General features: G+C 38.6%; 1 protein-coding gene across 1 annotated transcript in view; it reads left to right on the top strand.

Moving 5' to 3' along the window:
- Positions 1 to 6,738, top strand: part of DCK (deoxycytidine kinase) — a 31,955-nt gene extending 25,217 nt beyond the window's left edge. The window contains exons 5-7 of the mRNA XM_033214488.1: positions 1,896 to 2,011; positions 2,741 to 2,831; positions 5,137 to 6,738. Of these exons, the coding sequence (XP_033070379.1) occupies positions 1,896 to 2,011; positions 2,741 to 2,831; positions 5,137 to 5,163 (234 nt within the window). The 3' untranslated portion in view covers positions 5,164 to 6,738. The remainder of the gene's footprint in view (positions 1 to 1,895; positions 2,012 to 2,740; positions 2,832 to 5,136) is intronic.
- The last annotated feature ends 16,714 nt before the right edge of the window (positions 6,739 to 23,452 follow it).

Below are 23,452 nucleotides of genomic sequence, written 5' to 3'. Positions count from 1 at the left end.
AGTTGGTTTTTTAGGCTCTTTGTGCTTCCTCAATCCTTTTTTATTTTACTCATTATTTCTTCCCAACATTTGCAGACTCTTCTCATTCATCACAGTTAAAGTAATGAATGTGGTCAAGCAACTCCTAGAATATAGGCTTCCTGAGGCGGGACCTTGCGTATTTTGATTACTGTTGAATTTCCAGTGCCTAGAATACCCAGTGGTAGGCACTGTTGGAGCATATAGTAGGAGCTCAGTAAATATTTATTGAATGAATGGCGATGTTGATGGAGGTCCATTTCAAGAAATCTTTTATTATGGTTGTTTGTGCCTTGGAAATGAGTGGATAATGGCAGCTATAGTTGGGAAAAGACTTAGAGGACCCTTGCCATTTTCCATTAAGAGAGCTCGCTTGAAAAGGTGCTTTTTGTGATAGGTTATAACATAGCTATTCTATTTACATATGATGTTATATAATGAATACAGGAAGACCAAATAGATACCTTTCATAAAACTAACCTAAATATTAAGATCTTACATTTAATCAGAAGCTTTCTGGTTTTGGTGCTTGCATTTCTATTGTTTCTGTTTTTTTAATTCTCATTTTTTCCTTAAGTCACAGGGTAGGCACTGATGAATGTAAATGTCATAACTTCTGGCCTAAAATTAGAATACTGTGTTGTTGTCAAAGCTGGGTTTTCAAAGAAATTAGGTTTCTGATTCCAACAGATGATTTTATTCTTCATTAAGTAAAGATTTTATTCTTCATTAAGCGAGGATTTAGCAATTCTTGCAATTTCAAAAGTTAATTTTGAAATTCACTTTTATTTTTGAAATTTTTTTGTTCTTAATTACAAAAATAGTAAATAAAAATGTGAAAAAGCATAAGAAATACTAATAATTTCATTTTGCTTGAAACATTTATAGTCACTATTAAGCTATAATTTAGCAATTATAATTTTGAAATTCACTTTTATTTTTGAAAAGGTTTCTTAAAGTTATGAAAATAGTACAAACACCAAAAAACAAAGAATACTAATAATTTCATTTTGATATGGATAATTTCATCAGTATTGTTTCTGATATCTTTTGATGAAAGGATTACTTATTGAAAAGAGAATTTAGAGTTTGAAACACAGTTTGTATGCTGCGATGGTCTTATGCATGTCATTTAGGTTGGAGGCTTTTATTTCTTGGAATGCATGAAGAGTTTCTCAGGGTCTATAAGCCCCCACAAATTATACAAAATTTTTTATGTATGTGTGCTTTTGGGGGAACATAATCTAGAGCTGCACTGTCCAATGTGGCTATTCAAATTTAGGGTTATTAAAATTTAGAAATTTAGTTCCTTGGTTATCACACTAGCCGTATTTCAAGTGCTGAAAAACCACAGGTGGCTAGTGGCTACCTTATTTGATAATGCAGATATAGGACAGGCATAAAACATTCCAAAGTTGTTTTGGTTGTGCTGGTATAGAGTTTTCATCACATTAAGAACCACTGCCTTTAGTGGTTTTATGTGAACTGAACATAGATATTTTATAGTCAAGTTTGGTTAACAGCAAAGTAAGATGATGTTTATAGATTGGCATACCTTTTAGCTGTTATCTCTAAACATTTTAAGTAGATGTTTAGTTTTTTTCTCCTTTTTATCAAACTTAGTGTATTTCATGTGTGGATACCAAAAATTTATAGACTTATTTTAACTTATTTTTGAAACTACCACTTGGCTTAGAGCCACCAAGTGGCTGAAAAGCTCATGGAGGGAAAAATGAATTATTTCAACTTTTAAGAAGTAATAAGTAGAGATTTTGGCTAGCATGAGTAGAGAGACACAGAAAAGAAAATTTTGATGGTAGCAGACAAGAATAATTGTTCACTGCCTTTTTCTTCCATCTCTTATTACTTGCTTTTAGAAATGCTTACATAGAATATATTTACGGGGAAGAAATGAAGAGCAAGGCATTCCTCTTGAATATTTAGAGAAGCTTCATTATAAACACGAAAGCTGGCTCCTGCATAGGACACTGAAGTAAGACTTCTTTATTTTTATTTACTATTCATTTTAAATACCTTTGTTAAATTTTAATCTAAAATTTGGAAGATATGACTAGCAACATGTAAAATTTTCAGTCATTTTGCTTATTGATATCTTTCAGAACTAGGTGTAGATTTTGATTCTGTTGATTGCAATGAGATCCTATTTCCTTGAAGTTTTTATAACTAGTATCCCTTGGTGGTATTGATAGTATAATATATGAAATTTCACTTTAAGTGATAAAGTAGGAAATATATCTGTACATTATTTAGGTACTCTTTCAGAAAGAATTTTGACTTGGGACATTGTATAGCATGGTTGTTGAGAGGAGAGACTTTGTTGTTAGTCAGATCTTGGCTGAAGTCCAGTCTTCCTTATTGGTGTGTGACCTTGGATAGCCTCTGAGCTTCAGAATGACAATTCTGAACTTTAGTTTTCTCATCTTTAAAATGCAGAAATTCCTCCTTTATTATCTGTTTTTTGATTTTGAAGAGAATTATATGTTATAGTACCCAGCTTTATATATTTGAACCTGAGTTTTTTGGCTCCATGTAGTAAATCTAAATGAGAAAGAAGGGGCTGCCAGATGAAGTATTGCAAAGTAACTTTAGTGTAAATGATTGACAACATTTTGATTTTCCGAGGACATACGAATGAATTTTTAATGTTTTTCTCTCTTTTTTTACATTTCTGATTATTTTATTAATCTCTCTTTTTAAACAGAACCGACTTCGATTATCTTCAAGAGGTGCCTATCTTAATACTGGATGTTAATGAAGACTTTAAAGACAAACATGAAAGTCTGGTTGAAAAGGTAGGTTTAGACAGACTACAAACAAATATTTGTTTTTTCTAAAAAAGTGTACTGACTTGTGAGAAAACAATTTTCTAACAGAAAAGGTTCCATAAAGTTACATTAAGAAACAGTTAAGAGCTTTAGAAGATTTTAGACTGTTTAGATTCCAGTCCTGACTAAATTCTAGCTTTGTGGCCTGAGTTAAAATAAAGATCCTTCGGAATCTCAGAATCTGACAGATGTTTTAGAAAAAAGTTAAATAAATAAAAATAAAACAAGGATTGTTTTTTAATCCTTTAGTGCCTCTATCTGTAGGATAGGGATAATCATAATAACAAAAGTTCTTTCTCACCCCCTTTTTGTCTGCTTTGTCCCCATTTCTTCCTCTCTTCCCTACACCACCAATCTTTAGATACTTTAATAATAAACTGCTTGTGAAGTTAAATTTATCTTTTTCAACTAAATTCAATATGGAGGATATTTAAAGTTGTAGAATATGGATCTCATCCATTTTTACGTTGGCTAAAGTCTTGAGATTGAGGGTTTTAGTTTTGAGTTTCATTTGGGATCATGTCAAGGATTAATTGACATTGCATAATCATTGAGTCATTGTCTTAATCACAGTGCATTTATCGCCCATATCACTGGGAGTTGACCATATTCTGTTAAGTGAGTGGTGCCCCTTGATAAAGGGACTGGGCGGGAATTTATTGATGAAGATTTGAGAGAGAATAGTAAGGGAATTTGTATAACAAATATCCCTATACCCATGTTGATAACTCAGTGATTAAGCTATAAAGAATAAACCACAATTTGTTTGGTTTAGTTTTGAGAGAAATTTGGTTTTTCCTTTCTTTTGTGACATAATGTCTACTGTTTAATAGAGACTTGACATTCATAAGGGATATATCAAGGATTTTGAAAATCTTGACTTTTTATGTAACTACCGTAGCATATACATGTAGTTGTTTTTCCCATGATATGAACTAAAGCTTATCTGGAAAATTCCAGTGACCTCTTCATACTATTAATGATGTTAAAAATATAGGATAAATTAACTTATAATACTATTAAATGAAATTAAGTCAGCATTAAGTGTTAACAGCCAACCATCAATTTAACTGACTTTGTAAATCACTTTTTAATTTTATCTAACACTTCTTTGTTTTGACTAAGAATCATTTCACATTATTATATTTACTTTTATTAATAATGCTAGCAGTTGACTTTCTTTTTAAGGTGTTTTTACAAGGCAATAATCTTTGTCTCTTGAGAATTATTGAGTAGCCTAGAATATGTGGAGAACAAGCATATTCTTACATTATGGTCAATTGGCTAGGTTCATTGACTTCTTATATGATTTTCCCCACACACTGACACTACAGAGTATGATTCACATATGTGCTTCAGAAACATGACAAATCTACTACGTGTTTGGTCTTCAGAGCTGCTTGAACTATTGTGCTTATTAATGTTATCAGTGTTAAAGCTGCATATGTCAATGGTCTATGATATTAAATAAAGAGATTATAAAATTGGTGTTAAAGCTATTTTAGAACTGTATCTAAAATTGATAGATACAGTGGCTCACACCTGTAATCCCAGCACTTTGGGAGGCTGAGATGGGAAGACTGCTTGAGCCCAGGAGTTCCTGACCAGCCTGGGCAACATAGTGAGACCTCATCTCTATAAAAAAACAAACAAAAACTAGCCAGACATGATGGTGTGCACCTAGCCAGGAGTTCAAGGCTGCAGTGAGCTTTGATTGCATCACTGTACTCAGCCTGGGCGACAGAGCAATGAATAACTCCTAAAATGACCTTTTAGGTCATTCATCTTTTACTACTGAAGTATTTAACAATATTTCTTTCTTTCTTTTTTTTTTCGAAACAGTCTTGCTGTGTTGCCTGGGCTGGAGTGCAGTGGCACAATCTTGGCTCACTGCCATCTCCGCCTCCCAGGTTCAACCAGTTCTGCCTCAGCCTCCCAAGTAGGTGGGATTACAAGTGCACGCCTCCATGCCTAGCTAATTTTTGTGTTTTTAGTAGAGATGAGGGGTTTCACCATGTTGGCCAGTCTGGTCTGAAACTCCTGACCTTAAGTGATCCAGCCACGTCAGCCTCCCAAAGCGCTGGGATGACAGGCATGAGCCACTGGGCCCGGCCTTAACAATATTTCTTTGGAAACTAAATGTAATGGCATTGTGATAGTTACTTATACGGCTGGGGTCTTCAACTATTACATATTTTTAAATGAAGATGAATATCAGATACCTCAAATTAGTCAAGGAATTATACTGTTTTTTTTTTTTTCCTTTCCTCAGGTCAAAGAATTTTTGAGTACTTTGTGATCTTGCTGAAGACTACAGGTGGCCAAATGGTTTCAGATACTTCAGCTTTGTGTATCTTTGTAGCTTCATATTAATACAGGTTTCTTTAGAAAACCCAAGTTTTTAACCATTTTTGTTCTAAGGAAAAAAAAGATTTTTAAATGGATCTTATGTGAAACTTTTTGACCAGTTTTCTTTTCTTTTCTTTTTTTTAAAAAAAGACATTTAAAGACAAAGACATTATTTCTCATAGCAGGAAGTGTAGAGGTAGATAGTTCCAGAATCAGTATAGTGGCTAAACTACATTAGAAAAGATCCAGCTTCTGTCTTTCCCCTCTTTTGTCTTCCTCAGCAGGTTGGCTTTTTCCCCTGGTGCCTCTCACCTCATTGGTGACCAGTTTCTTAACTGAAAGCTTTAATGTTACATAGTAAATGGTAGTGTGTCCTGTGTAAATTAGTGTATCTATTAAAAGTTGCAAAGTAGAATTAAAGGAATTCCTAGAATAAGGATTCTAAAGTTTTATTTTAAATGATTATCTTGTGTATCTATTAAAAGTTGCAAAGTAGAATTAAAGGAATTCCTAGAATAAGGATTCTAAAGTTTTATTTTAAATGATTATCTTCTTAACAGTTTAGTCCTACCTCTTACTTCCTGCCTCAGTCTGCTTTCTCTACTGTCTGGATTAATTAGGCAGCCTGCTGTAAAGTTAAAGTCACACATTTCTATTTTGCAAACATTGTGATTACTCTTTGCTTTTGTACTTTGCTTTGCTTTGTAGGCTTCTGCTTTTAAGTTTTTCTCTTTTTCAGACAAATTACTGATAAAAATGATATTGTTCTATATGTAATATATCCTGAAAGCATTATTTTTTGTTGAATATCAGAAAATAAAATTAATGAAGACAGAGGCTAGAAAGCATCCATTAGTTAATGAGACACACTTAACTACTTATCTCTAAACCATCTATGTGAATATTTGTAAAAATAATGCGTGGATTCATCTTAGTTCTGTATATAAATATATTTTCTTTCTAGTTTGTTAAGATATGCAGTGTTTTTCCTGTGTATTAAGGCTTTCCATTTTACATTTTAGAAAATTTTGTGTATTTTAAAATAAGGGGAAGAGTCACTTTCTTATTCGAAGATGATAATTTAGTGGATTAACCAGTCCAGATGCACTGATCTTTGCAAAGGGGATTTAATTTCCAATCTGTAATTACCATACATAAACTGTCTCATTATACGTATACATTTTTTTTTGGTTTGTTTTGGTTTGGTATAAATGAATTCGTTTACTTAATTAAATATTTCTTAATAAGTATAAACCTCATGAACTACAGCAGAGCTACACTCATTGAAATGTAATTTCAATTCTAAAAAGATGTAATCTTTTTAGAGTTAAAATTTATTCTACTTTTAAGTAAAAAATTATGAATATTAAAGGTGAAAATTATATAAATTACTTTGATTCCCTTTTAAGTGGAGACATATTTCAGTAATTTTTAGTAACCTCTAAAAATGTATAATGACTTTTAAAATTTGTAGAATTGAAAAGATGCTAATAAAAATTTATTATTTATTTGTCATGACTCAAAAGTTGTCTCAGTGTGGTGGTCATAAGAGAATTGAGCCTAATGGTGGTCTGGATTATCTCTTGGATCTATTACCTATATCATGTCTTCCATTAGAATTTATATATTGTTCCTTATAGTTTGCTCTCCTAGAAAGGTAATTAATAATACAAGACTTATTTTTCTCATCCAGAATTTTCTCTTTTGCTATGCCTAAAACTTTATACTGAGCCACCAAGAACTTACGTCTGTCGTATTTTAAAGAACAGAGTTGTAAAATGTTTCTAAAATAGAGATGTAGATATTATTACCTTAGAAAAATGCTAGATACATTGCAACATTAAAGTGTATATAAATTCTGGTAAATAATAGCCTTCTTCATTTGACTAACTTACCTCTTCTTTTAATTTTTTTTTTTTTGTTAGAGACAGGGTCTTGTTCTGTTGCCTACGCCGGAGTACAGTGGTGCAATTATAGTTTACTGTAATCTTAGACTCCTGGGCTCAAGCAGTACTGCCTCAGCTCCTTAAGTAGCTGGGACTACAGGGCTTTCACCACCATGATGGCTAATTTTTTAAAATTATTTTTTGTGTAGATGGGGTATTGTTGTCCAGTCTGGTCTCAAACTCCTGGGCTCAAGTGATCATCCTGCCTCGGCCTCCCAAAGTGCTGGGATTACAGGCATGAGCCACTGTGCCCTGCGCTAAAAGCTTTTTTTGAAATAGCTTTAGACTCATAAAAAGTTGTAAGAATTTCTGTTTACCTGTCACTCAGTTATTTCCCAATGATAACACTTTATTTAACAATAATATTTTATGAAAACAGTTAACTTTGGTGTACTACTCTTAACTAAACTACAGACCTAATTTGTATTTTACCAGTTTTATGTCTTATTTTAATTCGTAAACTTTAAAACATCTTTATTTTTTAAGAGCAGTTTTAGGTTCATAGCAAAATTGAGCAGAAAGTAAAACATCTCATATACTCACTGTTCCTCCTTTGCCCTCCGGAGCCATCCCTACTATTGGCATTTCCCTCCATACTTGGTACATTTGTTGCAATTAATGAACCTACATCAACATATTACCCAAAGTCCATGTTTTACATTAGGGTTCATTCTTGGTGTTATACATTCTGTGGGTTTAGACAAACTTATGATATTTATCTGCCATTGTTTTTACTGCCCTAAAAATCCCCTATTCTGCCTGTTCATCCCCATCATCGCTGCCAAGTAATCATTTTACTATATTCATAGTTTTGCATTTTTTTAGAATGTCATATGCTTGGAATCATACAGTATGTAGCTTTTTCATGTTGGCTTCATTCACTTTTCACTTAGTAATACATATTTAAGTTTCCTCCGTGTCTTTTCATGACTTGATTGCTCATATATTTTTAGTGCTGAATAATATTCCATCATCTGATATAAAACAGTTTACCCACAAACCTAGTGAAGGATGTTTTGATTGTTCTGAGGTTTTGGCAATTATGAATAAAGCTATAAACATCCGTGTGCAGGTTTTTGTGTGGACTAAGTTTTCAACTCCTTTGGGTAAATATCAAGGAGAGCATTGCAGGATTGCATGGTAAGAATATATTCAATTTTATAAGAAATGGCCAAATGGTATTTGAAAGTGGTTATGTGCCATTTTGTATTCCCACCAGCAATGAAAGTACCCATTGTTTCTCACCCACTGCAGCATTTGGTGTTGTTACTGTTGTGGAGTTTGGTCACTCTTGTAGATCTGTAGTGGTATCTTGTTTTAATTTTGATTTCCTAATGATATGATGTTGAACATCTTTTCACATACTTGCCATCTGTATATCTTCTTTGGCGAGGTTCTGTTTGTGTTTTGGGGCTAATTTTTTTAATTGTTGAGTATGAGTTCTTTGTATGTTTTGGATGACAGTCCTTTTTCAAGTCTCTTGGAAGTATTTTTTCCCAGTCTGTGACTTGTCTTACTCCATTGACATTGTCTTTCATAGAGCACAAGTGTTTTATTTTAATGAAGTCCAGTTTTATCCGTTTTTTCTTTCATGGATAGTGCCTTTGATGTTGTAGCTAAAAAGTCATTGTTCTGCCCAAGGTCATCTAGTTATCTTCTAGGAATTTTATAGTTTTGCATTTTAAATTTAGGTCTATTATCTATTTTGAGTTAATTTTTTATGAAGGGTGTAAGATCTGTGTCTAGGTTTATTTCTTTGCATGTGGATGTCTACAAAGATTGTTGACCATTCTAAAGTCTTTGTTGAAAAGATTGTCTTTTCTCTCTTGTATTACTTTTACTCCTTTGTTGAATATCAGTTGACTATATTTATGTAGGTCTGTTTCTGAGCTTTCTGTTCCGTTTCATTGGCCTATTTAGTGTTCTTTTGCCAATACCACACTGTCTTCATTATGTAACTTCATAGTAAATCTTGAAGTCAGATAGAGTCAGTCCTCCAACTTCGTTATTCTTTTTTTTTTTTTTTTTTTTTTTTTGAGACGGAGTCTCGCTCTGTCACCCAGGCTGGAGTGCAGTGGCCGGATCTCAGCTCACTGCAAGCTCCGCCTCCCGGGTTCACGCCATTCTCCTGCCTCAGCCTCCCGGGTAGCTGGGACTACCGGCGCCGCCACCTCACCCGGCTAGTTTTTTGTAGTTTTTAGTAGAGACGGGGTTTCACCGTGTTAGCCAGGATGGTCTCGATCTCCTGACCTCGTGATCCACCCGTCTCGGCCTCCCAAAGTGCTGGGATTACAGGCTTGAGCCACCGCGCCCGGCCACCTTCGTTCTTCTTTAACATTGAGTTGGCCATTCTGAGTCCTCTGCCTTTCCATATAAACCTAGTTTTTACTTTTTATTATTTTTTTGAGATGGTTTCTCAACCTGTCTCCCAGGCTGGAGTACAGTGGTGCCATCACAGCTCAGTGAAGCCTTGAATTCATGGGTTCAAGAGATCCTCCCACCCCAGCCTCTCGAGTAGCTGGGTCTATAGGCACACACCACTATGCCCAGCTAATTTAAAATTTTTTTTGTAGAGATGGGATCTCACTACATTACCCAGGCTGGTCTCGAACTCCTGAGCTCAAGCAGTCTTCCCACCTTGGCCTCTCAAAGTGTTGGGATTACAGGCATGAGCCACCATGCCTGGCCCTTTCCATATAAATTTCAGAATCAGTTTGTCAATATCTACAAAATAACTTCATGGGATTGGTTGAGATTGTGTTGAATTTGTAGATCAAGTTGTGGAGAATTGAATGTCTTGACAATGTTGATTCTTCCTGTTTATGAACACAGAATATCTCTCCATTTAGTTGTCATCTTTCATCAAAGTTTTGTAGTTTACTTCATATAGATCTGGTACATGTGTTGTAAGAGTTACAGCTAAGTATTTCATTTTTAGGAGTGATAATGTAAATGGTAATGTTTTATATTTCAAAATCTACCTCTTTATTGCTGGTTTATAGGAAAGCAATTGATGTTGGAAATTAACTTTGTATCCTGCCACTTCGCTATATCACTTATTAGTTCCGGGAGTTTTTTTGTGATTATTTCAGATTTTCTACATAGACTATTATGTCATCTATGAAGAGAGAGAATTTTATATATTTCTTCCTGTCTAGTTGTTATACCTTTTCTTGTTTTATTACATTAGCTAGAACATACAGTATGATGCTGAAAAGCAGTGGTGAGAGTAGACATCTTTGCCTTCTTTCTAATCTTAGTGGTAAAACTTTGGGTTCCTCACCATTAATATAATATTAGCTATAGGTTTTTAGTAGATGTTCTTTTCAAGGTGAGGAAATTGCCCCTCTATTCCTAGTCTGCTGAGTTTTTATCATGAACGATTTTTCATTTTGTTAATGCTTTTTCAGTATCAATGTGATTTTGATTTTTTTCTGTAGCCTGCTATTGTGATGGATTACATTAATTGATTTTTGAATGTTAAGCCAGGCTTGCATACTGATATGATTTGGCTGTGTTTCCACCCAAGTCTTGTCTTGAATTGTAGTTTCTATAATCCCCATGTGTTGTGGGAGGGGCCGGGTGGAGACAACTGAATCATGGGGATGGTTTTCCCCATCCTGTCCTCATGATAGTGAGTTAGTTCCTGTGAGATCTGATTTCATAAGAGGCCTCCCCTTCACTGGTCACTCATTTTTCTTCTCCCTGCCACCATGTGAAGAAGGACATGTTTGCTTCCCCTTCTGGCATGATTATAAGTTTCCTGAGGCCTCACTGGCCATGCTGAACTATAAGTCAATTAAACCTCTTTCTGTTATAAATTACCCATTTTCTGGCAGTTCTTTTTTTTTTTTTTTTTTTTTTTAAAGATGGAGTTTCACTCTTGTTGCCCAGGCTGGAGTGGAATGATGCGATCTCAGCTCACTGCAACCTCTGCCTCCCGGGTTCAAGCAATTCTCCTGCCTCAGCCTCCCAAGTAGCTAGGATTACAGGGATGCACAACCACACCCGGCTAATTTTTTGTATTTAGTAGAGATGGGTTTTCACCATGTTATGCTGGTCTTGAACTCCTGACCTCAGGTGATCCACCAGCCTGGGCCTCCCAAAGTGCTGAGATTACAGGTGTGTGCCACCGTGCCCAGCCTCTGGCAGTTCTTTATAGCAGCAAGAGAATGAACTAATATACATACCTAGGATAAATTCCACTTGGTTATACTGTATAATTCTTTCTATATATTGTTGGATTCAATTTGCTAATATATTACTGAGGATTTTTGCATTTATGTTTGTAAAAGCTGTTGGCCTGTAGTTTTCTTGTAATGTCTTTGGTTTTGGTATTGGGATAATGCTGGCTGCATAGAATGGGTCAGGAAATGTTCTGCTTTAGGAATTGGTGTAGTTTCTTCCTTAAATGTTTAGCAGAATTAACCAACACAACAATATGGGCCTAATGACTTCTGTTTTGGAAGGTTATTAATTATTGATCCAGTTTCTTTCAAAGATACAGACATTTAGATTGCCTGTTTCTTCTGTGAGTTTTGGCAGATTGTGCTTTTTAAGGAGTTGATTCTTTTACTTTGTTTATTAAATTTGTGGGCCTAGAGTTGTTTATAATATTCCTTTATTAACTTTTTAATGTCTGTGGGAACTGTAGTTGTGTCCCCTCTTGTTTTTTTTTGTTTGTTTGTTTTTTGTTTTTTGGTTTTTTTTTTTTTGAGATGGAGTCTTGCTCTGTCACCCAGATTGTAGTGCAGTGGTGTGATCTTAGCTCACTGCAACCTCTGCCTCCTGCATTCAAACGAGTCTCCTGTCTCAGCCTCCTGGGGAGCTAGGATTACAGGCGCCTGCCACCATGCGTGGCTAATTTTTGTATTTTTAGTAGAGGTAGGGTTTTGCCATGTTGACCAGGCTAGTTTTCAAGTCCTTACCTCAAGTGATCCACCTGCCTTGGCCTCCAGAAGTGCTGGGATTACATATGTGAGCCACCATGCCTGGCCCCCTTTCATTTTTGATGTTAGTAATTTGTGTCTTCTGTTTTTCTTAGTCTGGCTAAGCCTTAGCAATTGTTATTGATCTTTTCAAAGACCTACCCTTTTGTGTGACTAACTTTTCTCTATTGATTTCCTATTTTCTATTTCTGATTTGTGCTCTAATTTTGATTATTCCTTTTCTTTTCTTTTTTTTTTTTTTTTGAGACGGAGTCTCGCTCTGTGGCCCGGGCTGGAGTGCAGTGGCCGGATCTCAGCTCACGGCAAGCTCCGCCTCCCAGGTTCACGCCATTCTCCTGCCTCAGCCTCCCGAGTAGCTGGGACTACAGGCGCCCGCCACCTCGCCCGGCTAGTTTTTTGTATTTTTTAGTAGAGACGGGGTTTCACCATGTTATACAGGATGGTCTCGATCTCCTGACCTCGTGATCCACCCGCCTCGGCCTCCCAAAGTGCTGGGATTACAGGCTTGAGCCACCGCGCCCGGCCCTGATTATTCCTTTTCTTATGTTTATTTTGGATTTAATTTGTTCTGTTCTTATTTCCTGTGGTAAAAACAAATATTATTGATTTTAGATCTTATTTTCTAATATCCACTTTCAATGCTATAAATTGCAGTTTGAGTACTGCTTTCACTGCATCCTATTTTAAAATTTGTTTATTTACTTCAAAATATTTTAAAATGTCTCTTGAGAGTTTTGTTTGTTTGTTTTGAGACAGTCTCGCTCTGTCGCCCAGGCTGGAGTGCAGTGGCATAATCTTGGCTCACTGCAACCTCCGCCTCCCAGGTTCAACTGATTCTCCTGCCTCAGCCTCCCGAGTAGCTGGGATTACAGGTGTGAACCACCATACCCACTAATTTTTTGTGTTTTTAGTAGAGATGGGGTTTCACCATGTTGGTCAGGCTGGTTTTGAACTCCTGACTTCAGGCAATCTGCCCACCTTGACCTACCAAAGTGCTGGGATTATAGGCATGAACTACTGCGCCCAGCCTCTTGAGAGATTTTTAACCCATGTGTTATCTAGAAATGTGTTAATTTTCAAGTAATTCAGACTTTCCAGCCTTTTTTCTGTAGTTGATTCCAAGTTTAATTTCCTTGGAGTCTGAGAGCAAACATTGTATGATTTCTATTCTTTTAAATGTGTTAAGGTGTGCTTTCTGGTGCAGAATGTAGTCTATCCTGGGGAATGTTTTATATGAGCTTGAGAAGAATGTGTACTGTGCTGCTGTTGGATGAAGTAATCTATGAGTGTTAATTATATCTAATTGATTGATGATGGTGTTGAATTCAACTGTGTCCTTACTGAATTTTTTGCTTGCTGGATTTGTCTGTCTACTACTGATAGAGGGGTATTAAAATCTCCATTGATATTACTGGACACAACATATAGTTGGGTCTTGTTTTTTATCCACTCTGACAACCCCTGTCTTTTAATTGGTGTGTTTAGACCATTGATGTTTAAGGTGATTTTTAAGTATATTTGGATTAATACATAACTATATTTGTTTTTCAAAAATGGTGCCAAAGCCAGATGCAGTGGCTCACACCTGGAATCCCAGCACATTGGGAGCCTGAGGCAGGCAGATCTCTTGAGATCAGCGGTTCAAGATCAGCTTGGGCAACATGGTGAAACCCTGTCTTTACTAAAAATACAAGAGTTAGCTGATTGTGGTGGCACATGCCTGTGGTCCCAGCTACTTGGGAGGCTGAGGCAGGAGAATCGCTTGAATCCAGGAGGTGGAGGCTGCAGTGAGCCAAGATCATACCACTGCACTCCAGCCTGGGCAACAGAGCAAGACTCAGTCTCAAAAAAAAAAAAGTTGCCAAAAAACACAATGTGAAAGGAGTAGTCTTTTAAATAAAGGTGTTGGGAAAAATGGATTTCCGCATGCAGGAGCATGAAACTGGACTCATACTATATATAAAAATCAACTCAAAATCGATTAAAGACTTAAACGTAAGGCGTGAAACTATAAAACTCCAAGAAGAAAACAGGGAAATCTCCATGACATTGTTCTGAGCAGTGATTTTTTGGATTTGACCCCAAAAGCTCAGACAGCAAGAGCAAAGATAGATTCATGTGATTACATCAAACTAAAAAGCTTCAGCACAGCAGAGGAAATAACTGAATGAAGAGACAACCTACAGATTGGGAGAAAATATTTGCAATTTACACTAATACATCTAATGAGGGAGGGGTTATATCCAAAATATATGAGAAACTCAAACAATAAAAATAAAACAATCTGATTAAAACATGGTCAAAGGACCTGAGCATATATTTCTCCAAAGAAGGCACACAAATGACCAACAGATATACATGAAAAATTGTTCAACATCACTTCTCATTAGGGAAATAGAAATTATAACCACACTGACATATCATTTCACACCTGTCAGAATGGCTGTTATCAAAAAGATGAAAGACTATATGTGTTGGTGAAGATGTGGAGAAAAGAGAACCTTTCCCTCAACATGTGGGGATTAGAGGTCCCTTCCTCAATATGGGGGGATTATAATTCAAGATGAGATTTGGGCAGGGACACAGAACCAGACAATATCCCTGTGGATCAGGAGATCCCCTCGTGAGCCCATGCCACCAAGCCTTGGGTCTGATACACAGATCTGTGTGAAGTCTTGGCAGAGCAGCTGCTCAGGCACATAGAGAGACCCAGGAGTTTTACATACCCTGGCCCCGGGATCTCCGGCAAGGTGGGAAATTCATCCATACATATGCCTAGGAAGGGGAGGCTGAATCCAGGGAGCCAAGCAATGTCATTCTGCGGGCCCCACTTCCACAGCACCTCACAAATTAAGACTCACTGGCTTGGAATCCCAGCCAGCCAATGGCAGTGGGTTGAAGTCCGCCTGAGATGGGTCCAGGTTCCCAGGGGAATGGGTGACTGCCATCTCTGCGATTCCATTGACTTAACTGCTCTAGCCTGCTGACTGGAGAATACAGACAGTCTGGGAGGAAGGGTCCCCCACAACACAGCACAGCTGCCTTGCCAGATTGTGGCCAGACTGCTTTAAGCAGCACCTGGATCCATTTCTCCTCACTGAGCAGGATCTCCCTGCAGGAGCTTCAGTCACTCCAGTAGGGTTCTATGGACAGAGCTCTGATCTCTCCCTGGGATGGAGCTCCTGTGAGGAGGGATGGCTGTCATCTCTGCAGTTTGGTGAACTCAGCCACTCCAGCCTGTCAGCTTTGGAGATTGCAGGCAGTTTGGATGCAGACGTGTGCCCCATAATGCAGCACAACTGCTCTACCAAAAAGCAGCCAGACTGCTTCTTTGGGCAGATTCCTGATCCCATTCCTTCTGACTGGGTGAGACCTCCCCCAATGGGGGTTTCCAGACATCTCCTACAGGTGCGTGCAGGCTAGCAACAGGTTTTACCCCCTGGGACAGAGCTTCCAGAGAAAGGAGCTGGTTGTCATCTTTGCTGTTTCGTGGCCTTTGCTGGTGATACCTCCAGGTATGTAAGAACGAGGCCACTGGGGTCTGGAGCAGACCCCCAGCAAACCACAGCAGCCCTATGGTAGAGTGGGCTGACTGTTAACAAACAAACACAAAACAACAACAACAAAGACCCCAAAAAAGCCTCATTCAAATGTCAGCAACCTCAAAGATTGAAGGTAGATAAGCCCACAAAGATGAGAAAGAATCAATGCAAAATTGCTGAAAACTCAAAAAGCCAGAGTGCCTTTTCTTCTCCAAATGACCACAACACCTTTCCAGCAACGGCACAGAACCGGGCTGAGGCTGAAATGGTTGAATTGACAGAAGTAGGCTTCAGAGGTGGGTAATAATGAATTTCACTGAGCTAAAGGAGCATGCTGTAACCCAATGCAAAGAAGCTAGGAATCATGATAAAACAATTCAGGAGCTGATAGCCAGAATAGCCAGTTTAGATAGGAACATAGCCAACTCAATGGAGCCGAAAAACACAACACAAGACCTTCACAATGCAATCACAAGTATCAATAGTGGAATAGACCAAGTGGAGGAAAGAATCTTAGAGCTTGAAGACTGTCATTTTGAAATAAGACAGAGAATAATAGAGAAAAAAGAATGAAAAGGAATGAACAAAACCTCCAAGAAACATAGCGTTATGTAAAGAGACCAAACCTACAACTAACCAGGGTACTTGAAAGAGATGGGGAGAATGGAACCAAGTTGTAAAACATACTTCAGGATATCATATAGGAGAACTTCTCCACCTAGCAAGACAAGCCAACATTCAAATTCAGGAAATGCAGAAAATACCAGGGAGATACTCCATGAGAAGATCAGCCTTAAGACACATAATCATCAGATTCTCCAAGGTCAAAAGGAAAGAAAAAATGTTAAGGGCAGCCATAGAGAAAGGCCAGGTCACCTACGAAGGGAAACCCATCAGACTAACAGCAGACCTCTCAGCAGAAACCCTACAAACTGGAAGAGATTGGGTGCCAGTACTCAACATTCTTGAAGAAAAGGATTTCCAATCCATAATTTCATATCTGATCAAACTAAGCTTCATAAGTGAAGCAGAAATAAGATCCTTTTCAGACAAGCAAATGCTGAGGGAATTTGTCACACCAGGTCTGCCTGGCAAGAGGTCCTAAAGGAAGCACTAAATATGGAAAGGAAAAACCATTACCAGCCACTACAAAAACACACTGAAGTACACAGACCAGTGACACTATGAAGCAACCATGTACACAAGTCTGCATAATAGCCAGCTAGCATCATGATAACAGGATCAAATTAATACATAACAACACTAACCTTAAATGTAAATGGACTAAATGCCGCAATTAAAAGACACAGAATGGCAAGCAGGGTAAAGAACAAAAACCTATCAGTATGCTGTCTTTGATACCCATCTCATGTGCAAAGATACATATATGCCCAAAATAAAGGGATAGAGGGAAATTTACCAAGCAAATGGAAAACAGAAAAAAGCAGAGGTTGCAATCCTAGTTTCTGACAAAACAGACTTTAAACCAACAAAGATCAAAAAAGACAAGGGCAGTACATAAAGGTAAAAGGTTCAATTCAATAGGAAGAGCTAACTATCCTAAATATGTATGCACCCAATACAGGAGCACCCAAATTCATAAAGCAAGTTCTCAGAGACCTACAAAGAGACTTAGGCTGTCATACAATAGTCTCACACAACACTTTAACACCCCACTGACAATATGAGAAAGATCATTGAGACAGAAAATTGTCCGGAGCTGTGAGGTTTGGAAATTGCTGCAGCCTCTGTTGCTTAAACTCCACATTGTAAAGACAAGATGGCGCACTTCCTGGTTCTTCATCATCAACACTTCCCGCATGTGCGAATTTTTCCCGCCCACGGGTAGATTACCTCCCGTCCGGATATGACTAAGTCTACCGAGCATGCGTCCGGTGACGTCTCTCATTATTCCCCTCCCCTCCTGCTCTGAGCCCTTCCTCTTACCTGGCAGCATATATAAGGCATTACACCGCCGCCATTAAATGAGACTTGATCAGAATACTGTCTTGTCTCCATTTCTTGTGTCTCTTGTCTCTCATAATTCCCACCCCCTCCTTCAAGGTCTGTGTTAATGATCCCGCTGGAGGGGACATGTGGCGCCCAAACGCGGGGCTTGGATACGAGGGAACTGCGTGAGGAAGAGGGCGCATAGAAAGGCCGGCGACTAAAGTGAAAGAAAAGTTCCTCTGACCGTCGTGGGAGCCTGCTGCGTCGGGATAGAGGGTAAGTTACGCGCCCGAAATGGGACAAGAATTAAGCCAACATCAAATCTACGTAGGACAATTAAAAGAGGCTTTAAAGACACGGGGAGTAAAGGTTAAAAGTGGTGACTTATTTAGATTTTTTGATTTCGTGAAAGATACCTGCCCTTGGTTCCCACAGGAAGGAACCATTGATATAAAAAGATGGCGGAGGGTGGGAGACACCTTTCAAGATTATTATAATACCTTTGGTCCGGAAAAAGTTCCTGTAACCGCCTTTTCTTATTGGAATTTAATCAAAGATCTTATAGACATAAAGGGGGCCATCCACAAGTAATGGCTGCAGTTGCCCAGACTGAGGAGATTTTAAAGGTCAGCTCTCAGACTGACCTTGGGAGCCCCCCACCAGACAAAGAAGTAGATCTTATTTCCCTTGAAAGTGATGACGAGGGGGCCAAGGCTCCTTCTGTAAAAGACAAAGTGATGCTAGGCGAGAAAAGGCCCAAAAAATACCCAATTTTGCAAACCGCACAAAAAGACAAAAGTAACGACAATCCTGACATTTCAGATGTACGAATTAGAGGAAGAGGCAGCTAAATATCATAATCCTAACTGGCCTCCCTTTTTCTCGCACCCACCTCCCTAATAATGGGACACGTGGCGTTTCTGCGCCCAACGTAATGGCAGTAGTTAATCCAAAAGAGGAACTCAAAGAAAAAATCGCTCAGCTAGAAGAACAAATTAAGCTAGAAGAGTTACATCAGTCATTAATTACTAGGCTACAAAAATTAAAAACAGGAAATGAGAGCGTAACCAATACAGAGAATATGGGAGGTTTCCCTCGCCCACTTCAGCGGCCCGGACAACATGTCCCAAAAGGAAGATTTTCTACTAGCCGAGATAGAGAAGAATCCTCCCCTAAAGATATCTTCCCGGTAACTGAAACAATAGATGGACAGGGCCAGGCCTGGAGACATCATAATGGATTTGATTTCACTGTCATAAAAGAATTAAAAACTGCTCTTTCTCAATATGGGGCTACTGCTCCATATACTCTTGCTATAGTAGAATCTGTGGCCGATAATTGGCTCACTCCAACAGATTGGAACACACTAGTCAGAGCCGTCCTCTCAGGAGGAGATCACTTGATATGGAATCGGAGTTTTTTGAAAATTGCAGAGATACAGCCAAAAGAAATCAACAAGGAGGGAATGGTGGGACTTTGATATGTTAACTGGCTCGGGTAATTATACCGACACTGACGCTCAGATGCAATACGACCCCGGATTATTTTCACAAATCCAGGCGGCCGCTACAAAAGCCTGGAGGAAACTCCCTGTTAAGGGAGACCCAGGAGCTTCGCTCACTGGAGTCAAGCAGGGACCTGATGAGCCGTTTGCAGATTTTGTACACAGGCTCATAACAACAGCAGGAAGGATTTTTGGTAATGCCGAGGCGGGTGTAGATTATGTTAAACAATTGGCTTATGAAAATGCCAATCCAGCCTGTCAAGCGGCAATTCGACCTTATAGAAAGAAAACAGATTTAACTGGATATATCCGTCTATGCTCAGACATTGGGCCCTCTTATCAACAGGGTTTAGCAATGGCCGCAGCTTTCAGTGGACAAACTGTAAAAGACTTCTTTAACAATAAGAACAAAGAAAAAGGGGGGTGTTTTAAGTGTGGCAGAAGGGGACATTTCGCAAAAGATTGCCGCGGAGATTCGAATAAATACCCCGAAGTAAAGGTCCCAGGCCTTTGCCCAAGGTGCAAAAGAGGAAAACATTGGGCTAATGAGTGCAAATCTAAAACTGACAGGGAAATCCTTTAACACCCCAACAGGGAAATGGAATGAGGGGCCAGCCCCAGGCCCCGAAACAAGCTGATGGGGCGGTCAGTTTTGTTCCAGCCAGCAACAACAATCCATTTCGAAGCTTAGTAGAGCAACCCCAGGAAGTGCGGGACTGGACCTCTGTTCCACCTCCCACACAGTATTAACGCCTGAGATGGGGGCACAAGCTTTAAGCACTGGGATATATGGGCCTTTGCCTCCTGATACCTTTGGATTAGTATTGGGAAGGAGTAGTGTCACTATGAAAGGTCTACAAGTTTTTCCAGGGATAATCGATAACGACTATACTGGAGAAATTAAAATAATGGCCAGGGCTGTTGATAATATTATTACTGTCCCTCAAGGGGATAGAATAGCTCAGTTAGTCCTACTACCTCTAATTAAAACAACTAATAAAGTCCAGCATTTTAACAGAGCAAAGGGAGGTTTTGGATCTTCGAACATATATTGGGTACAGCCGATCACCAATCAAAAGCCCTCCCTGACCTTGTGGCTAGATGGTAAGCCGTTTACAGGTTTAATAGATACGGGGGCTGATGGAACCATCATCACACAAGAAGACTGGCCCTCTCACTGGCCTACCACAGAAACTTTAACTAACTTAAGAGGAATTGGACAAAGCAATAATCCCAGACAAAGCTCTAAGTACCTTACTTGGAAAGACAAAGAAAATAATTCAGGCCTCATTAAACCGTTTGTTATCCCAAAATTACCTGTTAATCTCTGGGGCCGAGACCTACTCTCCCAGATGAAAATCATAATGTGCAGCCCTAACGATATAGCTACTGCACAAATGCTAGCCCAAGGGTATAGCCCCGGAAAAAGACTAGGAAAAAGAGAAAATGGTATTCTACAGCCTATTCCAACTTTAGGACAATCTGACACAAAGGGGTTTGGAAATTTTTAGCGTTGGCCACTGACATGCCTGCACCCCAAAGGTGCGCTGACCCCATAACATGGAAGTCAGATGAGCCCATTTGGTTGATCAGTGGCCATTAACCCATGAAAAACTCGCTGCCACCCAGCAGTTAGTGCAGGAACAATTAGAGGCAGGGCACATTACAGAAAGTAACTCTCCTTGGAACACACCCATATTTGTCATAAAAAAGAAGTCTGGAAAATGGAGACTCTTACAAGATTTAAGAGCAGTAAATGCTACTATGGTCCTTATGGGAGCTTTACAGCCCGGACTACCCTCCCCGGTAGCAATCCCTCAAGGATATTTTAAAATTATCATAGATCTTAAAGATCGCTTTTTTACAATTCCCCTTCATCCTGCCGACCAAAAGCGATTTGCCTTTAGCTTGCCATCTATAAATTTTAAAGAACCAATGAAGCGATATCAATGGAAGGTGTTACCTCAAGGCATGGCCAACAGTCCTACCTTGTGCCAAAAATATGTAGCTACAGCCCTACACTTAGTCAGAAAGACATGGAAACAAATATATATTATACATTATATGGATGACATCCTCATAGCAGGAAAGATAGGAGAGCAAGTATTACAGTGTTTTGCTCAACTCAAACAAGAACTAAATATGGCAGGGTTACAAATAGCTCCAGAAAAGGTACAACTACAAGACCCCTATACATATTTGGGTTTCCAAATGTACGGGCCAAGAATTAATAATCAAAGGGCAGTTATCCGTAAAGATAAATTACAAACCTTAATGATTTTCAAAAACTCCTCGGGGACATAAATTGGCTTAGACCATACTTAAAACTTACCACGGGAGACTTAAAACCTTTATTTGACACCCTAAGGGGAGACCCAAACCCCAATTCTCTTAGGTTTTTATCAAAAGAAGCTCTTTCTTCACTTAATAAGGTAGAGACAGCCATTGCAGAACAATTTGTTACTTCCATAGACTATTCACAGCCATTAACCTTTTTGATATTTAACACAACACTGACACCTACTGGTTTGTTTTGGCAAAATGACCCTATTATGTGGGTCCACTTGCCTTCATCTCCCAAAAAGGTATTGCTACCCTATTATGATGCCATAGCCGATCTAATTATCTTGGGTAGAGACAATAGCAAAAAATATTTTGGAATTGAACCTTTCACAATCATACAACCTTATTCTAAGCCACAAATCCATTGGTTAATGCAAAATACAGAAACATGGCCGATTGCTTGTGCCTCTTATGCTGGTAGTTTAGATAACCATTACCCGCCAAATAAGCTTATTCAATTTTGTAAACTACATGCTTTTATCTTTCCTCGTGTTATTAGTAAAACACCTTTAGATAATGCCTTATTAATATTTACTGATGGGTCATCCACAGGAACAGCTGCATATACCTTTGCCGATACCACCGTTAAATTCAATACCAACCCACTTCAGCTCAACTAGTAGAATTACAAGCTCTAATTGCAGTACTGCCAAACTCCCTAATCAGGCTCTTAATATTTATACCGACAGTGCCTACTTAGCTCACTCAATACCTTTGCTTGAGACCGCAGCACAAATCAAACATGTGTCAGACACAGCCAACTTATTTTTACAATGCCAATAATTAATATGTAGCAGATCAACCCCTTTCTTTCTTCTTGGACATATTAGAGCTCACTCTGGACTGCCAGGACCCCTATCCCAAGGCAACCAAATGGCTGACTTGGCAACCAAAACAGTAGCTGTAACTACAAATACAAACCTAGATCAGGCACTGACTGCTCACGCCCTACACCATCTTAATGCTCAAACTCTAAGATTAATGTTTTAAATAACTAGAGAACAAGCTAGACAAATAGTTAAACAATGCCAGACATGTATAACCTACCTACCAGTCCCTCACTTAGGAGTAAACCCCAGAGGACTAGTTCCTAATATGATCTGGCAAATGGATGTCACCCATTATTCAGAATTTGGCAATTTAAAATATATTCATGTATGTATAGATACGTTTAGTGGATTTATACTAGCCACCCTACAGACAGGTGAAGCTACCAAACATGTCATAGCTCATCTACTACACTGTTTCTCTATAATTGGAAAGCCTAAACAACTAAAAACAGACAATGGTCCTGGCTATACATCCAAAGCCTTCCAAGACTTTTGTCTTAAATTACTAATAAAACACACTATTGGTATCCCATATAATCCTCAAGGACAAGGAATAGTTGAAAGAGCTCACCTATCCTTAAAAACTACCATTGATAAGATAAAAAAGGGGGAATGGTACCCTACTAAGGGCACCCCTAGAAATATCTTAATCACTCACTCTTTATTTTGAATTTTTTAAATCTAGACGATTTAAACAAATCAGCAGCTGATCGATTTTGGCATTCTGACTCCAAAAAACAATTTGCCATGGTCAAATGGAGAGACCCATTAGACAACACATGGCATGGTCCTGACCCAGTGTTAATCTGGGGCAGAGGCTCAGTTTGTGTTTTTTCCCAAGCTCATGATGCAGCCAGATGGCTACCGGAACGACTGGTAAGACAGGTACCTAACAATAGTCAATCCAGGGAGTAATTTTCTCCCTGAGAATACTCTTTTCCTCTATTACAGAGATGAACTCCAACTACAGATTCCTCTGGACCTTAGTGCTGACCTACAAGGCATTCCAGGTTCATGCCGGCTTCGGCGATCCACGTGAAGCCCTCACAATAATACAACAACGGCATGGTAAGCCCTGTGATTGCGCTGGGGGATATTTCGCCAGCCCACCTAATTCTTATATAACAACAGTATCTTGCTCCTCTTACACAGCATACCTACCGCTTAACTCCCTT

The sequence above is a fragment of the Trachypithecus francoisi genome, unplaced genomic scaffold, assembly GCF_009764315.1.
Source record: "Trachypithecus francoisi isolate TF-2019V2 unplaced genomic scaffold, Tfra_2.0 Lachesis_group1, whole genome shotgun sequence".
In the NCBI taxonomy this organism is placed as follows: domain Eukaryota; kingdom Metazoa; phylum Chordata; class Mammalia; order Primates; family Cercopithecidae; genus Trachypithecus; species Trachypithecus francoisi.
Note: the sequence above shows the minus strand (reverse complement) of the source record. Positions and strands in the feature narration are given on the sequence as shown.